The sequence below is a fragment of the Littorina saxatilis genome, linkage group LG4, assembly GCF_037325665.1.
Source record: "Littorina saxatilis isolate snail1 linkage group LG4, US_GU_Lsax_2.0, whole genome shotgun sequence".
In the NCBI taxonomy this organism is placed as follows: Eukaryota; Metazoa; Mollusca; class Gastropoda; order Littorinimorpha; family Littorinidae; genus Littorina; species Littorina saxatilis.
Window position 1 is genome coordinate 15954284 of NC_090248.1, and position 18110 is coordinate 15972393.

At 43.3% G+C, this 18110-nt stretch overlaps 1 protein-coding gene across 3 annotated transcripts in view; it reads left to right on the top strand.

Annotated features, from left to right (window-relative positions):
* Nucleotides 1–18110, top strand: part of LOC138964089 (ankyrin repeat domain-containing protein 26-like) — a 609546-nt gene that overhangs the window by 48264 nt on the left and 543172 nt on the right. For all 3 annotated transcript variants that reach the window (XM_070335976.1, XM_070335974.1, XM_070335975.1), the window contains exons 6-8: nt 646–873; nt 1275–1384; nt 17372–17438. In XM_070335976.1, coding sequence (XP_070192077.1) covers nt 646–873; nt 1275–1384; nt 17372–17438 — 405 coding nt within the window. The remainder of the gene's footprint in view (nt 1–645; nt 874–1274; nt 1385–17371; nt 17439–18110) is intronic.

The following is an 18110-nucleotide window of genomic DNA, read 5'->3' on the forward strand; positions in this document are numbered from 1 at the left end:
GCGTACCAATGAAGTCACTCAAACACGTGCACGCACACTGAACATTATTACGTGGGCTGTAAGGCTATTCTCTCACAATAGTTTAAACAAGAGAACTTATCAAGCAACAGAGATATATTTAGCAATAATATTGAAGGGAACAACTGTACAGCCAAGTACTGGAAACTGCTACTTGATAAGAAATTGACAAGTACTTATTGTACATCAGTCCACTGGTGTACTTTTCAGGGGATATGTCCTGTGCCAGTATGTGCATGTATGCAATTTGCAAATATGTGTATGTGGCTGCATTTCAAAGGGTTGTTTTGACAAATGGCTGTTGTGTGGGCAGGATGGTTAGTGCATGACATGCACAGGATTGTTTTGATACATATTCTTTTGTTGTGTGAACATGATGGTTATACAGTCAAACCTGTCTATAAAGACCACCCAAGGACTGACCAAAAGTGGTCGTTATTGACAGGTGGTTACTATGGAAAGTTGAAGTATAGGGAGAAAAAAACAACTTGTCAGGGATCCTTTGAGGTGGTCATAATAGGTAGGCGGTCATTATGGAGAGCTTGGTCACCAGGACAGGTTTGACTGTACTGGGTTAGGGTATAAAATTGAGGTGGTATGCTTGACACATGACTTTGGTGTGGGCAGGGTGGTCAGCAGATGACTGTGCAGTTATACAGGGCCATCACGCCTGTTCCCAGCTTATATCAGATCACATCATGCATCAGCAGAGGGGCAGCGCATCCAGTACTCCACGCAGCACTGCTGGCAGCCGCTCGGCCACGCCTCGTGGGGCCTCCCCCTTCGCCCTCCCTCCTTCCACTCCGCGGGACAAAGACAGCTCTCTGTTTGGTCTGCCTGCTGCTGATGCTGAAGGTCAGTCAAGTCGAGCTGGGATAACTCAGTGTGCGCCACTGTCAAATACAGTCTCTCACAGAACAGGGGTCAATTATTAGCATTTCTCTATTTACAGGCATTTTTGTGCATGAGAAACTGTTGGTGTATTGTATGAATCCTAGTTGCAGAATTGCCGTCATATACATGAAGAGTCAGCCTGAATTTAAAAAGATTATTACTAATGCACTATAGTGGCATTAGTGCAAAGTATGGAAAGTTCAACAGGCTGTGATGTAATGTCCAGTTTTTAGACGTTTAAGACAGATTTAGAGAGCTTTGATAGTTCTAGGAGCTGAATATTTCTAGCGCATGTAAGAATTATTTTCAATGGTATGAAGCATTGAGAGTAAGAAGAAGCTGTTGATTGATGCTTTTTTTAGGGGACGAGTCAGGCGATGAGACTCTGAGCAAAGCGTCTGGCAAGGGTGCTGGCTCTGACTCTTGGGGCGATGACACAGACATCAGTGCTGCTGAGGACAAAAGGAGCAAGGTAAGCCCAGGAATCGGATGCAGACTTGAACTCTTTGGGCCACCTTGGCAAGTACATGTTCTCTCACTTGCCCTAACAGTAAGGCAGTTCAACATCCTTGTGGACAAACCATAAACAAACTAGGAACTTGACGTGATTTGTACACTAAGCAATGTGTGCTTGCCCTTGAGTAGCTGTAAGATTCTGTGATGGCTTATATAAATTCTGGAGGATGTAATTTTGGTGCTATAAAGAACCGACGCGCTCACAAAACAAAACGAACACTAGAATTGGAAAATTAATTAAAGTTTATTGAATACTTGTCGATGTCATGGTAATTCGGAATCAGCTCATAATATCAATATATAAAAGGCTAAACATAAATCTATGGAGAGGCTTAGGTAACCTATATCGGAGCGTGGCGGAAAAACTAATCTAAGTTTAGAAAGTGAATTAAAGCTAAAATGTGAAGTAGAAAAGACTAGCTTGAGTGAGAGTGCAGAACAGTAGAGTGTGAAGCGTGGAGCATGGAGCGAGAAGCGCGGAGCGTGGTGCGAGAAGCGCGGAGCGGTGGAAACTGATAGAAAAGAAAAAACTAAACTTAGAATTCGAAACATCAAACTAAACATCAAAGGTGTCCTAAAAACATAAACATCAAAGGTGTCCTAAAAACATAAACATCAAAGATGGACGACAAAATGGCGGCCGAAACAAGATGGCGGCAAATCAATAAAAAATCACCAAGACAAAAATATGTTAGAAAAACCCTACATAGAATAAACGTAGGACACAGAAACGGAAAGAAGACAAAGAAACGGACAGAAGACACAGAGACGGAAAGAAGACAAAGAAACGGAAAGAAGACACAGAAACGGACAGAAGACAAAGAAACGGACAGAAGACACAGAAACGGACAGAAGACAAAGAAACGGACAGAAGACACAGAAACGGACAGAAGACAAAGATTCAAAACGAAAATTACACGAATTCGGTAAATAAAAGAAACATAGTCAGAAATGGATACTCGCCTTTGACAGCATCAATAATCTAAAAACAGACTCAAGGCGAGCAACTGAACCTGAACTACAAAATAACTTAAAAACAAAACTGGAGGCTGGCAGAAAACACTGGGCCCCGGAACAGAGCAAAAAAATCTATCTATCCTAAAACATCTTGTTCCGTGAACGGCTTCCCAGTAAGTGACGACGAATACAGGCTATCCACCACAGAGGTGAACTAAAAATACTGCGCGTTACTACAATATTACTGTTGCAAAACATGCGTCCCGTGCTCTCCGGGGAAAAACTCCAAGGCTGTCCAGCGTGAGCCATACAGGCACATGAAATTAAAATCAGAAAAAACGCCGGCCACACTACCTTGTTTATAAATTAGTTCGTTACAATATTTAACGTCATTATAACAAAACAAAGTTCGTACCAGGACGCTCATACTTAAAAAAGAAAAAGAAAAGATAAAGAGCGAGCTAGACCCGCACGCGAACCTACAGAGGTGGTTGCAAAATGGGAACAATTAGGGACAAAAGTGAGAAAAGTGAAAGAAAAAAGGTGAGAAGGAGATCAGAAAAAGGGGAAACCACCACCACGGAAAGTCGCATGCGAGTCAAGCTAGAAGCATGACTAAAAAACACAAGCAAAACAAAAAGAATCTAGATACACAGAAGGCTCCTTAGCAGGGGCATTCACACAATGAGTAAGCAATATTACCACTCATTTGAAAAGAATTAGAATAGGAAGTTGTCCAAAATTCTGCAAACGGTGTCCATCTTTCTATGGGTTAAGAAGAAGCTTTCCAATTGATATTCTAAGCTACCAGGGGCAAGTTGGAACCAGGGGCAAGTTGGAGTGAAACAATGCATAATGTCATGTAGGGTCTGTAGCCAGAAGATCCTTGTCAAAAAGTTTCTTAATTGATAACCAAAGATGTAGCACATATGGTACAGTGTTTATTTATAGACTGTGCACAGTTATATGTGTCCTGTTTTTCCTCTTGCTGCTGGACAAGGAGGAGCCTAACTCTGACACTGAGGATCAAATTATCCAGGAAGAGGTTTGTTGAGTGTGCCTGTCAGCTGTCTTCCATCTTAATTCTATGAATAGGGTTGAGGCTAGAGAGAAAGACAACAATAAAAAGCTATTAAATTACATATCTTACCCAACTCACATATAGCAATTAACCCTGGTTCGGTGCTGGTAACGCTGTACGTGTCCCCTTGGTAACAAGGGAGACAACTCTAAAAAAGAGTGACCAATACCCATAAGATCAGACCCAAACTGAGTCTTCCTTCCGTATGCGCGCGCATACGCCGCCATTTGTAATCATTCCAAACTCAGCGCTCAGTCGAGCTGGTCTCGTTTTCTGTACGCTCTGGCTGTTTTCAGCCTTTGGGACTTAGTCTCTTGGACTTGGTTTCGTCCTCTTGGTTTACTCTTCGTCTGGACTTCACAACTTTGTTGAGGTGAGGTCGTTCCTTTTGTTTTCTTGAATTTTGGCAGCATTTTTGGCCGCATTTTGGACTTGCAAATATTTTGTCCAAATATTTTTCGTGAGTCGTTTTTCGTCATGGCCGACAATGCTAAGAAGAGGTCAACTCCTAAACAGGTAGATGCTGTGTCCTCTCCGCCAAAGAAAGTTTCTAGAAAAGCTAAACTAACCGGCCAAGTGGTCGTGTCTGTGCTGGAACCTCTTTCTTAGAAATGTATGGATGTTTTGGTGGACTTACCCGCTACTTCCATTTTGTCTGCTAAGTCTGTGGACAAGACCTCGCATGTTGATAAACCTGTAAAAGGGGATGCTTCTCCTGTGGTTCCCGGTTTGACGTCTGCGGACGTAGCTGCGTTGTTTCTGTCTCTCAGTTCACAGGTTTCTTCGTTGGCGACGGAATTTTCGTCTACGAGGGCTGAACTTCGTTCTTTGCCTTCCGGTGTTGCGGATGTGTCTTCGTTAGCCAAGGTTCGACCGTCTCCTTCGGCTACGGTCACACGGGGCAGAGGTGCATGCTTCGCAGGATGATGGGGACTTCCTCTTTCCGCCTTCGAGTGGTTCGTCTTCCGGCGTTCCTTTACTTTCTGAAGGTATGTCTGCTACGCTAGTAACCGGGTTCTCCGGCCAAAGCGTGGCGCGTCGTCAGGAGAAAGTAGCCCCTAGCCTGATCCGCGGGGGTGAAAGTTCCTATCTCTTGGCTGGCCTTCACTGCTCAGGCATAAGGTCAGTGGAGGATAGGGGCCCTGTCGAGCGAACGGAAGGTCTGGTGCACTCAGCCCTGTCTACAGACGGCGGCCCGGGTGTACAGCTTCCGCTTCCGCCCTGGGGGCAGGAAGTTGTAAGTAAAGCTGACTACCCGGTTGACTATGGTAGTCATTCTGGGGGTCAGCTTCCGGATTGCGAGGCCAAGCATGATGGGGATACTGACTAAGGTGCTTCCGCTTTGGGGGAAGACACCTAGTTCCGCATGTGTCCGCTACTTCCGGTAGTAGGACAACAGGATCTTCCGGTTGCATTTCTATGACTCTGGTTGGTTCTGATGCTTACCAATCCACTGCCGGTTCCGCTTCCGCTTTTGCGGCTGTGTCTTCCGGTTGCTGAATGGTATAGCCTTCTGCCGTTAACACTGTGGTGGTGGTAGTCAGCACTCATCAGCCTTCGGCTTCCGGTTCCGCTACTGTGGTTCCTCTGCTGTTACACAGGCTGCATCCACTTCCTCTTCCAGTCGTTCAGCTGGCATGAGGCAGGTGGATGGAGGATCCGTTCACGGAGTTCCGGCTTCCGGGAATTTCTTCCCAACCTTTCCCGGTTTCGGCAGGTGTTGCCTCATCGGGATTGGTTTCCGGTTCTCATCCTTTCGAAGTTCGTTGGGATGCCACTGAACAGGATGATGAGGATATGGAAGACGAAGCTTCTGAGGCAGATGGAGATGTCTCTTTTCGTCTTTCAGTTAAGGCTGCTATCTTTGGTAGCACTGGCAGCAGAGGTGACTACATGCTATTTCCCTGAAGGGTTTAGCAGTAGCATCGTCATCTGCCATTTTTCTCCTCCATCATTTTTGGCGTGTTTTGCTCCTTCTCAGGAACATTATGGGAACTCAAATGAAGTTTTTGCCCCACCTATGCCTTTGCTGGCATCTCATGGGGAAGCTCCTGCTTCAGCTTTGCCATGGTTTGCGTCATTTCAGCTGATTTGAGCTTTTTAAGGAAAATCTTCGAACGTTAAGTTCTTAGATCCTTCATTGGTGGGCGGGGATGTAGCTCAGTCGGTAGCGCGCTGGATTTGTATCCAGTTGGCCGCTGCCAGCGTGAGTTCGTCCCCACGTTCGGCGAGAGATTTATTTCTCAGAGTCAACTTTGTGTGCAGACTCTCCTCGGTGTCCGAACACCCCCGTGTGTACACGCAAGCACAAGACCAAGTGCGCACGAAAAAGATCCTGTAATCCATGTCAGAGTTCGGTGGGTTATAGAAACACGAAAATACCCAGCAGGCTTCCTCCGAAAACGGCGTATGGCTGCCTAAATGGCGGGGTAAAAAACGGTCATACACGTAAAATTCCACTCGTGCAAAAAACACGAGTGTACGTGGGAGTTTCAGCCCACGAACGCAGAAGAAGAAGAAGAAGAAGGTGGCGTTTGAACTTGGGGAAGTTTTTCTAACGAGTCTCCTTGGTCACCACTTCCTTTGTGGGCAGCGCTCGGCTAGGCACCTGCTGCGGCGTTGCTTTAGCTTGCGTCACCCGCTCAAGTAGCGCATCACTTGCTGAGCGCTATCCGTAGGCCTCGGTTAACTCCAAGCCTAAGAACTTAGTTCTGTCTACGGAACCGCCTCCGGGTACCCCGGAATTGGTGGACATCCATCTGGATGTTTTATAGCAAGGAGAAACTGTCTGTAAGAACAAGAATCTCCTGGCTGTGGAAGATTGTCGCCTCTCTTCTTTACGATTATCGCCTTTGAACAAGTCTTTCATTGGTCTCTCTATTGTGCGGTTATGTTCTTTCTGGATATCTTTGTGTTCCGTCAGGACGCAGATACAAAGGATGTAGCTTTGCTGTTCGCCTGGGAGTAGGTCTCTACCTAAAGTATTGTTCTTTCTGGATATCTTTGTGTTCCGTCAGGACGCAGATACAAAGGATGTAGCTTTGCTGTTCGCCTGGGAGTACTGGTCTCTACCTAAATTATTGTTCTTTCTGGATATCTTTGTGTTCCGTCAGGACTCAGATACAAAGGATGTAGCTTTGCTGTTCGCCTGGGAGTAGGTCTCTACCTAAAAGTATTGTTCTTTTGGCGAGACCTTAATCTCTTCTTTGCTTGAAGGTTCTCTTTTCGAGTCCGCTTCTATGCACGCGGACTCTTCTCTAACAAAGAGAAGCTCACAGCAAAAGGAAAGCGTATGGCAGGCCTTGGCTTTGTTTTGTTATCAAAAGAAAAGCTCCAGGCTCGCCGTCTCTGCTTTATCTTTTATCTCCATACTCTCTCCTTCGCGGCAGGGCTTTGGCCAAATTCTCACCTCTCTTCCCCCTAGGGGCAAGTCAGTGGTGGGGTCGGTGGGCACACACAAGAGCACACTTTCTCGCACACTCCCGGCAGTTATGTCAACTGGAGTTTTAGTGCTCGGCATCACCCTTCTTTCTGCTTTTGTGTTTTACCACAGCGGCTGGTGGGGATTAGGACTCCCACTTTATGGAGGGAGGCACTGGGGCCTTCCTTTTGGGTCTCTTACATAGTTCGTATGGAGGTTACTTCCACATTTTGATACACAAAATAGATCGGAAGTGGCTACATTTTTATTGATTTCAGGGTTCTGATTTCTATTCTAGTCAAATGAATTTTTGGCCGTTTTGATCTCTTTGAGGAGACTGTGCAAGCGGCCCTTTCTAGAAGCCCTTTACTCCAGGTGGAAACTGGAATTGCAGGGCTGGGACACATTAGATGGCTAAGGCAGCACAGCTTTGATATGGCCCTTTGTGGTCGGCTGGGCTTTAGTCAGTCAAATAAAGGGCTAGAACTTGTGTTGAGTCAAGCAGACAACACCACAGGGGTGCTTTATTTCAGCAAGCAAGGGGGTCTCTCACTCCCTATCGCTTCCTCATCGAGCATGAGAGGTTCTGATGTGGTTTTACCAACACGAGATCTTATTAGCAGCGAAGTACCGTCATTATTATTATTATTATTATGGAAAGCTTATATAGCGCGAACCACAACTGTGCTCTCCGCGCTTTACATATTAATTTCTGCCGTTTGAAATGGAATTTTTTACAGACAGACAGACAAACAGACATTTTTTTGTACACACAATGTATAACGCATTCACATCGACCAGCAAACTTCAAGCCTATTAGGCGAACATTCACCTTTCACGGCCTATTATTCCAAGTCAAACGGGTATTTGGTGGACATTTTTATCTATGCCTATACAATTTTGCCAGGAAAGACCCTTTTGTCAATCGTGGGATCTTTAACGTGCACACCCCAATGAAGTGTACACGAAGGGACCTCGGTTTTTCGTCTCATCCTCATGGGGGGCTTAATGATTTGGCGGGCTCTCTAAGTCTGTTGGTCCGGAATGTCCACTCAGAGTGGACTCTACCTCACCACGCGCTTCTACGCCTTCGGGTGGATTGGAGAAGCCGCTGGTAGAAGTTTTTGCCTCTTGGTACTATCGCCTTTTGCTTATGTTCATCTTCCTGTTTCTGGATCCCGAAGCATGGAAGATCAAGACACTTGATTTTACTTGGAGCGGCCTGCCGGTCGCATAGTAGGGGCCCGTACAATCTTGGTTACCAGGCCTCTTAAGGCTGGCAAGAGGGCGCTGTTTTTTCTCATACTTGAGCCACAAGAGTGTCTACTGTACGGGAATCATTGAGACGCTCAGGGGCTTCGGCCTCAACTCTGGATTTGGCTCACAGATCCCGTGGGGGTTCAGCGTCTTCGTTTTACTTGTCACTTTGACTGGCTTGGAACAAATGGCGTTTTATTAACGGAAAGAACGCCTCTTCTCTTCATTCAATGCAGGTGGCGAACCACCTATCTTGGCTTTCCGAATTTTCTCCCACGTTTTTGAATTAAGACGTTACGTGATAGCAGTTGCACTGTAACAGCTCGGTCGCAATATTTCACTGGGTGGCTCTATAGCCAGCACGTTTAAGGGAGCCTCTCTTCGGCTGGCCGAAAACAATTCTCCAGTCCCTACTTGGGGCTTTGCTCCTAGTTTTGGGAGCTTTTGAGATCGGATTCTTTAATCCTTTACAAAAACTAGCTTTTCTGATCAACACGGATAGCGGTCATGCTTACTCGAGTAGCTTCTGAGAGAAGTGGGAGTAGGTGTATTTTTTGTCTAGTTTTGCTATAGACAGCTATTTGGAGAAAGACTGATCTATTGCACTTAGGTTTCTTTCAAATTTCTGACAGATAAGTGGAAACTGGAGAAACCAGCTCCTATTCACAATTCAAACCACTTAGCAATATTTTGGCTCTTCTAGAGCCTTATTTAGCCAATTGAACGTTTCGAGTTTTGAAAGCTTTTCTGACTTGCACTGATCTTTTTTAGATCATTTAAACAAAGACTCTTGTTCATATCTTTCAACGCCGGCGCGATTTAACCTTGGACGGTTGAAAATGACGTTAAACACTAAATAAAGAAAGAAAGAATATCTATCATTATTGGTAGAGGTAATGACTTATTGAAGTCAACCTTAGCTGGATGGTCTGCCACTTTGTTTAGGCATGCTTTCAAGTGGTGGCAGGAAAAAGGGGGGGGGAGGGGGGGCAGTCAGTCCTCCCTCTTCAGGCAGCACGGACGCAACATTTCTCTCTTGAGCAAGTTTCTTGCTCCTGGAGATCCTGATATACATATCTGTCCTGTTAGAGCCCTCACCAGTTTTCTGTTACGGACTCTGCACACTCGATCGGAAACTCAGAAACTTCGTTTTATCTCACTCAACATGGTGTGGTGTAAAGATATCTCGAAAATCTCGTTAGCCAATTGGTCTTCCACCATAGTTAGACAAGCTTTTGTCTGGTGGCAGAGTTAGTCAGGTCATGTCAGGGCAGTCTTGCCCTTTACTACAACCAGTTCTCATGAGGCAAGAGATTGGGCTTCCTTTCTAATTGCTGTTCTTCGATTTGGTCGCCTGGCAGAAGTTCTTGAGTCGGTTTACTGGCTTTCTAAAGATGTTTTCATCGATGTCTATCGCATAGATGTCGCTGCTTTGAGACAGGATGCAGTTCTGCGTTGCCTGCTAGGGTAGCGGCAGGATAGATTCTCATTTCCGGATTGGGTAAAGTGCCCTCCACCTTTAATAGCAATCTGCTATATGTGAGTTGGATAAGATATGTAATTTAATCAAAAATTTTAATAATACATTTTCATTTGATTAATATACTTACCCAACTCACATCGTTTATTCCCTCCCGCCTCTCCGCTGTGAGGGTATAGAGTTCTAAAAAAGAAGTGAGTTGGGCTTCGTTTAGAATGATTACAAATACGCGCGCATACGGAAGGAAGACTCAGTTTGGGTCTGATCTTATGGGTATTGGTCACTCTTTTTTAGAGTTGTCTCTCTTGTTACCAAGGGGACGCGTACAGCGTTACCAGCACTAAACCAGGGTTAATTGCTATATGTGAGTTGGGTAAGTATATTAATCAAATGAAAACTTATTATTAACATTTTTGATTTCACAGGAATGTATTTGAAAGCAAACGATAAGGCATTCACATTATCTTCAGCTGAGATACATTTTGACCACAAAAAACACACAATGTGGTTGCCATACACAAAACTCAATCAAAACTTGACTAAATGTAAAAAGAAAACCATCAGTAAACAAGAGACATATTGTAACTTGCACAGAGCTATAGTGCAGAAACATGTTTGAATGTTGCATTTAGAGAAACAAATTTGCTTTTTGGCTCACCTGAGTGACAAATTAGTCTTAGTAATGAGCAGTGTTGATTTGTGTAGATAATGGGCAACTGGCGCTGATGGGGTCTATGTCAACCAAAAGAGTGGGATTCCCTGTAGGTGGAGTTCCTGGAGGGGGATTCCCTGTATACAGGGAATCTCACAGGGTGGAGTTTTTCAATAAAACTTGCAAACCATACTCAAATTTCTAAGAAATATCAAAAAAAGATTGAAAAACATCAAATTCTACCGATGTCGCCAAGCATCACGTGACTTTCAGCGATATCAGCGACACGCTACAGGAACTAAATCCTGTGGTATTCCCTGTATACAGGGAATCCCCCTCCAGGAACCCCACCTACAGGGAATCCCACTCTTTTGGTCGACATAGACCCCATCAGCGCAACTGGCTGTCTGTCTGTTGGTCCATGAACAAAAAACATGTGGAAGTTTTCTCAGATGTCTTTAAAGCTAGAGCTTTGAAATGTTACACACTTTTAGAATGTGAAGATCGCCAGGCATAAACAAGTCTGGTTGACCCACATCAAATTTCAAGTTCACAATGGGTTTGATTTATATTAGACCTTATTGACCTTCATCAAAGTTCAAGGTCATGGTGGGTTCGAGTACACATCATATGGTGCGCCAAATTGATATTACTATCGTTAACTGTTATATAGGGTTTTGAAACTATCGTTAACTATTATACAGAGTTTTGAAACTATCGTTAACTGTTATATAGAGTTTCGAAACTGTCGTTAGCTGTTTCCCTGTTATATAGAGTTTCTGAAACTCTATATAACAGCTAACGATAGTTTTATCAAAAGCGCGTCGGTATCGTTCCCAAATGGGAAAACCCTGAAATGCTATTGCAAAACTGTCTTTTTGGAGTTGGGCTTGGCTTGAAAACACCTTCCCGCCGGAAAAAAAGAAGGCTGACACGAAGAAGAACGAATCCGGCAAAAGCGGCATTCCTTGCATTTGTTTTTTTTGCAGTAACCTTTTTCAATGCTTTTGTGACTTGTAAACCCTTTTCATGTGTACCTCCAAACCACTACTGTAGTACAGTGCACTGGTGAATACATACTAGTCTACAGTAGTGTTGTTTTCACCAGTTTGGAGGTGTGTTTAATGGTGGTGGGGGGAGGCTAAAATGGGATTTTTAACAAGATCACAACACTATTACAGCCCTGAAAATGATGCCCAGAATGCACCAGATTGCACAGATTTTAACCGGACCCCCTACAGTGGAGTCCGGGTACAACGAATCTCAAGGGAGATAAATTTTAGTTCGTTATATCAGTAATTCGCTGTAGAGTTTTCAACCCTAAATGGCCTCAAGACAAGTTTTCCCAATCACCTTCAAATGATCGTCCCATCGATCTTTCCTTGGAGAGTACAATCTCTGCATGTTTTTAACAGCTTCATAATATAATCCATAGAGAGAGGCAAACAAACAGCGGGAGGTGCATGAAAAGCATCAGTTTTCACGATAAAACTTTGACTCGCTCATTCACGGGACATAACTGCACTCCGGACTGTCCACAGTGTTGAGCAATTTAGGAGACTTCACTGCCTGAGGAGAGTATTGATTCAAAGGAACGCGTGGTTCTATATCGCGTCACTCGGTCACGAATCGGAGAAAACAAAAAACAGTTCCAGATTTCGAAACCATGTTCGTCAGCCATTGTTTTTAGCAAGACAGACCACATGTGCACGAGCTTCGCTGACGTACATCGCAAAATGTCATGACATCACCACAACTTTCGGTTTTGGTTCGATCTGTTTCGTGCACCTCCCGCTGTTAGTTTGTTCAGAGTTCGCTCATCACGCGATGTGCACTTGTGTTTGTGTATTTTTGTCTTTGGAGACAATTATTGACATCAGTTCGACGTTTGTAGCCTTGTGACTTTTAGAGACAAAACGGCTCTGGGGCGATGAAAACGTGTTTGTTAAAAGAGGGATTCGTTATGCAAATGAGTTCAAAAGGTTCGATGTAGCTGGAAAGTAACAAGTAAGAAATAGAAGGCTGTCTGCCGGGAAATCAATGGCAGTTTGTTAAAAGAGGGATTTCGTTATACCCAGGTTCGTTATAGCTGGACTCCACTGTAGTTGGCTCGCCTGCTTCCCAGGCTCGGGCTTGTGGCTTCACCACTGCGCGCTTCTTTCAGGTAAAACCATTTTTGACCTGTAGCATGCCTGTCTGTTATACATAGTTTTAGCTGTAATGCGCACGAACGCGCTATTGATATAACTCTATATAACAGTTAACGATAGTTTCGAAACTCTATGTAACAGATAACAATAGTTTCGAAACTCTATATAACAGATAACGATAGTTTCGAAACTCTATATAACACTTAACGATAGTAATATCAATTTGGCGCACCATAATATACATCATTTAATGGAAAATTGTCCATTTATTGAACGTTTCTGAAGCTACAGATCTGAAACTTAATACGCTTCTGGAGTGTGATGACTTTCAAACATGACCCAAGCTAGTCTGGTAGACTCTTGTCAAATTTCTAGGTCACAGCCAGATAGAGTTCGGGGCTTAAAATGGAAAATGATAATTTTCTTCAACGTTTTTGAAGCTACAGTTTTAAAACTTTACATACTTCTGGAGTTAGATAACCTGCAGATACGACTCAACTTTATTGACCCTCAACAAAGTTTAAGGTTGGGTCATGAGTGGGTAAAAAAATGAAAAAACTACAATTTTCTTCATTTTTGACTCACATGCGAAGCAAAAGTGAGTCTATGTATTCACCCGAGTCGTCCGTCCGTCCGGAAAACTTTAACGTTGGATATTTCTTGGACACTATTCAGTCTATCAGTACCAAATTTGGCAAGATGGTGTATGATGACAAGGCCCCAAAAAACATACATAGCATCTTGACCTTGCTTCAAGGTCAAGGTCGCAGGGGCCATAAATGTTGCCTAAAAAACAGCTATTTTTCACATTTTCCCCATTTTCTCTGAAGTTTTTGAGATTCAATACCTCATCTATATATGATATATAGGGCAAAATAAGCCCCATCCTTTGATACCAGTTTGGTTTACCTTGCTTCAAGGTCAAGGTCACAGGAGCTCTTCAAAGTTGGATTGTATACATATTTTGAAGTGACCTTGACCCTGGACTATGGAAGATAACTGTTTCAAACTTAAAAATTATGTGGGGCACATGTTATGCTTTCATCATGAGACACATTTGGTCACATATGATCAAGGTCAAGGTCACTTTGACCCTTATGAAATGTGACCAAAATAAGGTAGTGAACCACTAAAAGTGACCATATCTCATGGTAGAAAGAGCCACTAAGCACCATTGTACTTCCTATGTCTTGAATTAACAGCTTTGTGTTGCATGACCTTGGATGACCTTGACCTTGGGTCAAGGTCACATGTATTTTGATAGGAAAAATGTGTAAAGCATGTGAGTCGTATGGGCTTTGCCCTTCTTGTTATTGTTTGATCTGTGACATTTTTGATAGTCTTCCAGGATTGGATGAGACCTCTAGACACTAGACTGGTGATCCTGGAAAATTTCAAGGTCACAATGTGATCCGAGTTTTGGTCGATCAGAATAAAATTATACTTTTTTTAACGCTTAACATGATAATTTGAGCAGATAATTTGTGTTCGATTCATATTACTTATGATGAAGGAAAGTCCTTTCAGCATATGCTTTAATTCTTGTGACACATTAGGTACAATGATAAATAGTTGCTGTCTGTAGAAATGTGATCGCTACTGTGAATGAAAATGGCAAACAACACCTTTATTCAAAATTTAAGAGAGACAGAGAGACAGAGAGCATTAATTTATTTCTGTTCATTTAACCATTCCCAGGATCCTGATGCCCCTGGCCGAAATAGATTTTTGGACATTACTGGAGGATATAGTATTATGAATTTTAGTTCAGCATGTTGTCTTAGTCTATGTAGATTCTGTGACATGGTTGTTAGGTAATGTGTGCATGATGAAACTTGGCTTATATGTCCTGGAGAAGGTGTAACTATTTAATGGCATTGCTAAGAGGTGTGTGGGATGTGCTTAATACTAATCAGGCTGAAGATTTCTCCTTGGATCCACAAATTTTACAGGAAACCGGATTGCTTGTCTGAGGAAGAAAAATAATCTGTGAGGGAAAAAGAAATCTGATAAAAAAAGATATAAAATAAGCGCAGTACAGTTTCTTTTGAATCTTGAATTACAAATATACTGTCCAGAAATGAGGAAATTTCCTGCCTGGAGAGGCCTCTTGATACCCTCCAGAAATGCCCAAAATCAAAGGGGTGTTGCTCGGGGCGGGCCCCGGCCTATTTCAGAGTTCTCAAGCCTAATTAATTTATCATGCTGTGTGCTCCTTTCATGTGAAGCCAGGTTTTAATTGCACATACTGTAACATACCTTGATTATTGCCTGATCTCAGATGGGTCAGGTTGCTCTCATCATTAAGAAGGGAATGTGCTACTATTACCGGTGACATCTGTCTTGCATTATAGCACATGTTGTATTTTTGACTCACCTGAGTAATGGGCGAGTCTTAAGATTCATCCGTGTCCGTCGGTCCGTGGACAAAAAACTTAACCTTGGGGTTATCTCGGATGTTTTTCAAGCTAGAGCTTTGAAACTTTGCATGATTTTAGGGTTTGATAATCTCATGAAGTGACCCCAGTTTGGTGACGCTTGAAATTTTGGGGTCACAGCGGTCATGTTCGTTTCATAAAAACTTAACGTTGAGGTTATCTCATATGTTTTTGAAGGTAAATCTTTGAAACTCTGCACGCTTCTAGGGTTTGATAATCTCACGACTTGAATTAAGTTTGATTGACCCTCGTCAAGTTTTGGGGTGACAGGGGTCATGTTCGATTCTTGATAACTTAACATTGATGTTATCTCAGGCGTTTTTGAAGCTACAGCTTTATAATAAAATAGTAATAATAACTGGACATTTTTAAGTGCCTAACCTATGGCTCTAGGCCCTTTACAAAAGAACATATACAAAATAGAACAATTAAATGTACAACCTATATAAAACAATTAATCATACGGACAAAAATCACCACATGTACTGTTCACACATTATTCATATATGCTATACACACTATATATACACACATACCCAGCGAACACTTTCAACAATCATACCAACTTTAAGGGAGAGGAGTACGTGCAGAAATGAGATGGAAAAGACATTAGGCCGGGTTGGTGTAATATTGTGTGAAAAAGAAAGTTTTCAACTGTTGTTTGAAAGAGCTAAGAGAGGTGCAGTGTTTGACAGAGAAGGGAAGAGAGTTCCAGAGTAGTGGTGCAGCACAACAGAAGGTTCTTGCTCCGTGCTGCTTCCTGTTGAAGCGCTCAGCTTTGAAACTTTGAACACTTCAAAGATTTGATAATCTGCCGAAATGACCCCAGTTTGGTTGAGCCCCGTCACATTTTGGGGTCACTGTGGGGTAATATTCGTAAAAATTTACGTTGAGGTTTTCTCAGTTGTTTTGGGAGCAAAAGCCTCCAAATTTCACACAATTGTGATTGTTGATAATCAGCAGACATGACCAAATTTTGAAAATGTTTGTTGGAGAAGATTTTGCCCCCTAAAAATATCCACGGAGCTATCAAGAAATTAAGTCTTGAGCTCATCAAGCTATGATGTCATTGTCATGTAGTGGATTCCTCCTTTTAAGATAAGACCTACAAAACCCTGAGAAAATTAGTTATTGAAAAAGAAGAAGTCTTAAAATGGGAGTAAATGTGAGAAAACAGGGTCTTGAAAAGGTGGAGGGTCTTATTGGGAGGTCGAGTCTTCTATCAGGTTGGGTAATAAGGGAGGAAGTCTTCTATTGGGGGGGTCTTACAAGGGGGGGGGGGGGGGTCGAAGGCGAGTCGTGTATTAGCATTTTCTTTTTTTGTTTCTTTGGGTGCTCGTACTGTTAGGTTGTACCTACTCACTGCTTCGTGAATGCGAGAGCCTTTATGGTGAGACCTTTCCTGTATATATATATTTGCTCTTGTGTGAGCTTCATTCGCTTCACAATGGTTTTGCCAAACATCTTGAGGGTTTCTAAGAAAAAAAATCAACTATTTCTGCTGTTTCTGGCTCTCAATCAAACTAAAGAGCGGTCACACCTGGCGCATTTGTAATCATGTTTCTGGCTGTCAGTGTATGAGTGCGTCTGTTTGTGTAATGGGTTTGTACAGGCAGTGTGTGTGTGTGTGTGTGTGTGTGTGTGTGTGTGTGTGTGTGTGTGTGTTTGTGTTTGTGTTTGCAAGTCACAGCTTAGTGTCTGGGGGTATTTTAGCCTATTTACCTTTGCTTCATACTACTTTCTGGCTCCTGCCAGAAATAGAGAATACTACATGGCTTGCTATGTCGTACCAGATTTACACAAGTTGCTTTTTTTAGATATTGATTTGCCGACTAAAGCTGACGAGCAACGTCTCCCCAGGTTTGTTTCTCCGGGGTGTCCTTCCCCGTAGCTAGAGCTTTTATGGCAGCTCTTATAATCGCCATGATGAGCCTAGCTGTCATTGGACATGTAAGGCATTTTGTAGAAGTAGTGGAGCCACCCTCTACCCCACCTCGTCCTGGTAGGAACATCGCCAGTTGGTTCGGGACTGCTTATTTGCTAAAGCCGTTCTCTAAGGGCCGTTCACTATCCACCACCTGTGACCCGCTGGGTTGGGGATGGTTGCCCCGCTACTGATTTGGAGGTAGCGTGGCCCCAGACGTGTTAGTTCTAAAAACTCTTCCAGGGGAAACAGCAGGCACAGAAGTATTTTCACAATGACGTTTGTCATCATAAGTAGTGGAAAAGCAGGTTCCTGCCAGACTAGTTTGACAACGACCTCATTTACATGATATTTCACATGTGTGGTTTGAATGATATTGTTATCTCATGAGTGGTCTCTCTCACGTATGTAGGATAATCAGACATTTTATATTATTTAACAGGCAAACCATTCAAGCCTCAGTTTGAAATGTTGATGGTAACAGGAGGAGCAAAGTTAGGGATTTTTGGCTGTTTGCATGGTTGGGTGACTGCAGGTTGATTGAGCAGTACATTTACATCAGCATGTATGTTTGACTGTGCAGGGTGCAGCATCCAGAGTCAGCTTGGCAAAGATTGTCAGTCACCTCCCCTCTGAGAGTGATGATGGAGGTCAGTTCATCTTAATTAGGAGTTAGTGAAAGCTTGATTTAAACATGCAGTTAATCAGTACAAATGTATGCACATGATGGAAAATGCACATTAATTGATCTACTCTTGTTCCGCCATTTGGTCGATTCTGCCAACATAATGTCAGTCCTCGGACACGGCGTTCTGATCTCTCAGGTCAACTTATGTGCAGATCTGCTAGTGCCTTATCCGCCTTCAAGTGTACATGCAAGCACAAGGCCAAGTATTCACGAAAAAGATCCTATAATCCATGTCAGAGGTCGGTGGATATAGAAATACGAAAACTTGTAGCATGCATCCCTCGGAATCAGAGTATGCATGACTGCTAAAACTGCGTGGGGGAAACGGCCATACATGTAAAAAGCTCACTCATGCCTACGAGTCTCTGCTCACAAACGCAGAAGAAGAAGAAAGACAAAGCATCTTCTTCTTCTTCTTTGTTCATGGGCTGAAACTCCCACATTCACTCATGTTTTTGCACGAATGGGTTTTTGAGTCACTTGAGAAAAAGTGACTCTATGTAATCGGTCAGTGTTAGTCTGTCCGGCCGGCCGTCCGGCCGGCCGGCCGGCCGTCCGTAGACACCACCTTAACGTTGGACTTTTCTCGGAAACTATCAAAGCGATCGGGCTCATATTTTGTTTAGTCGTGACC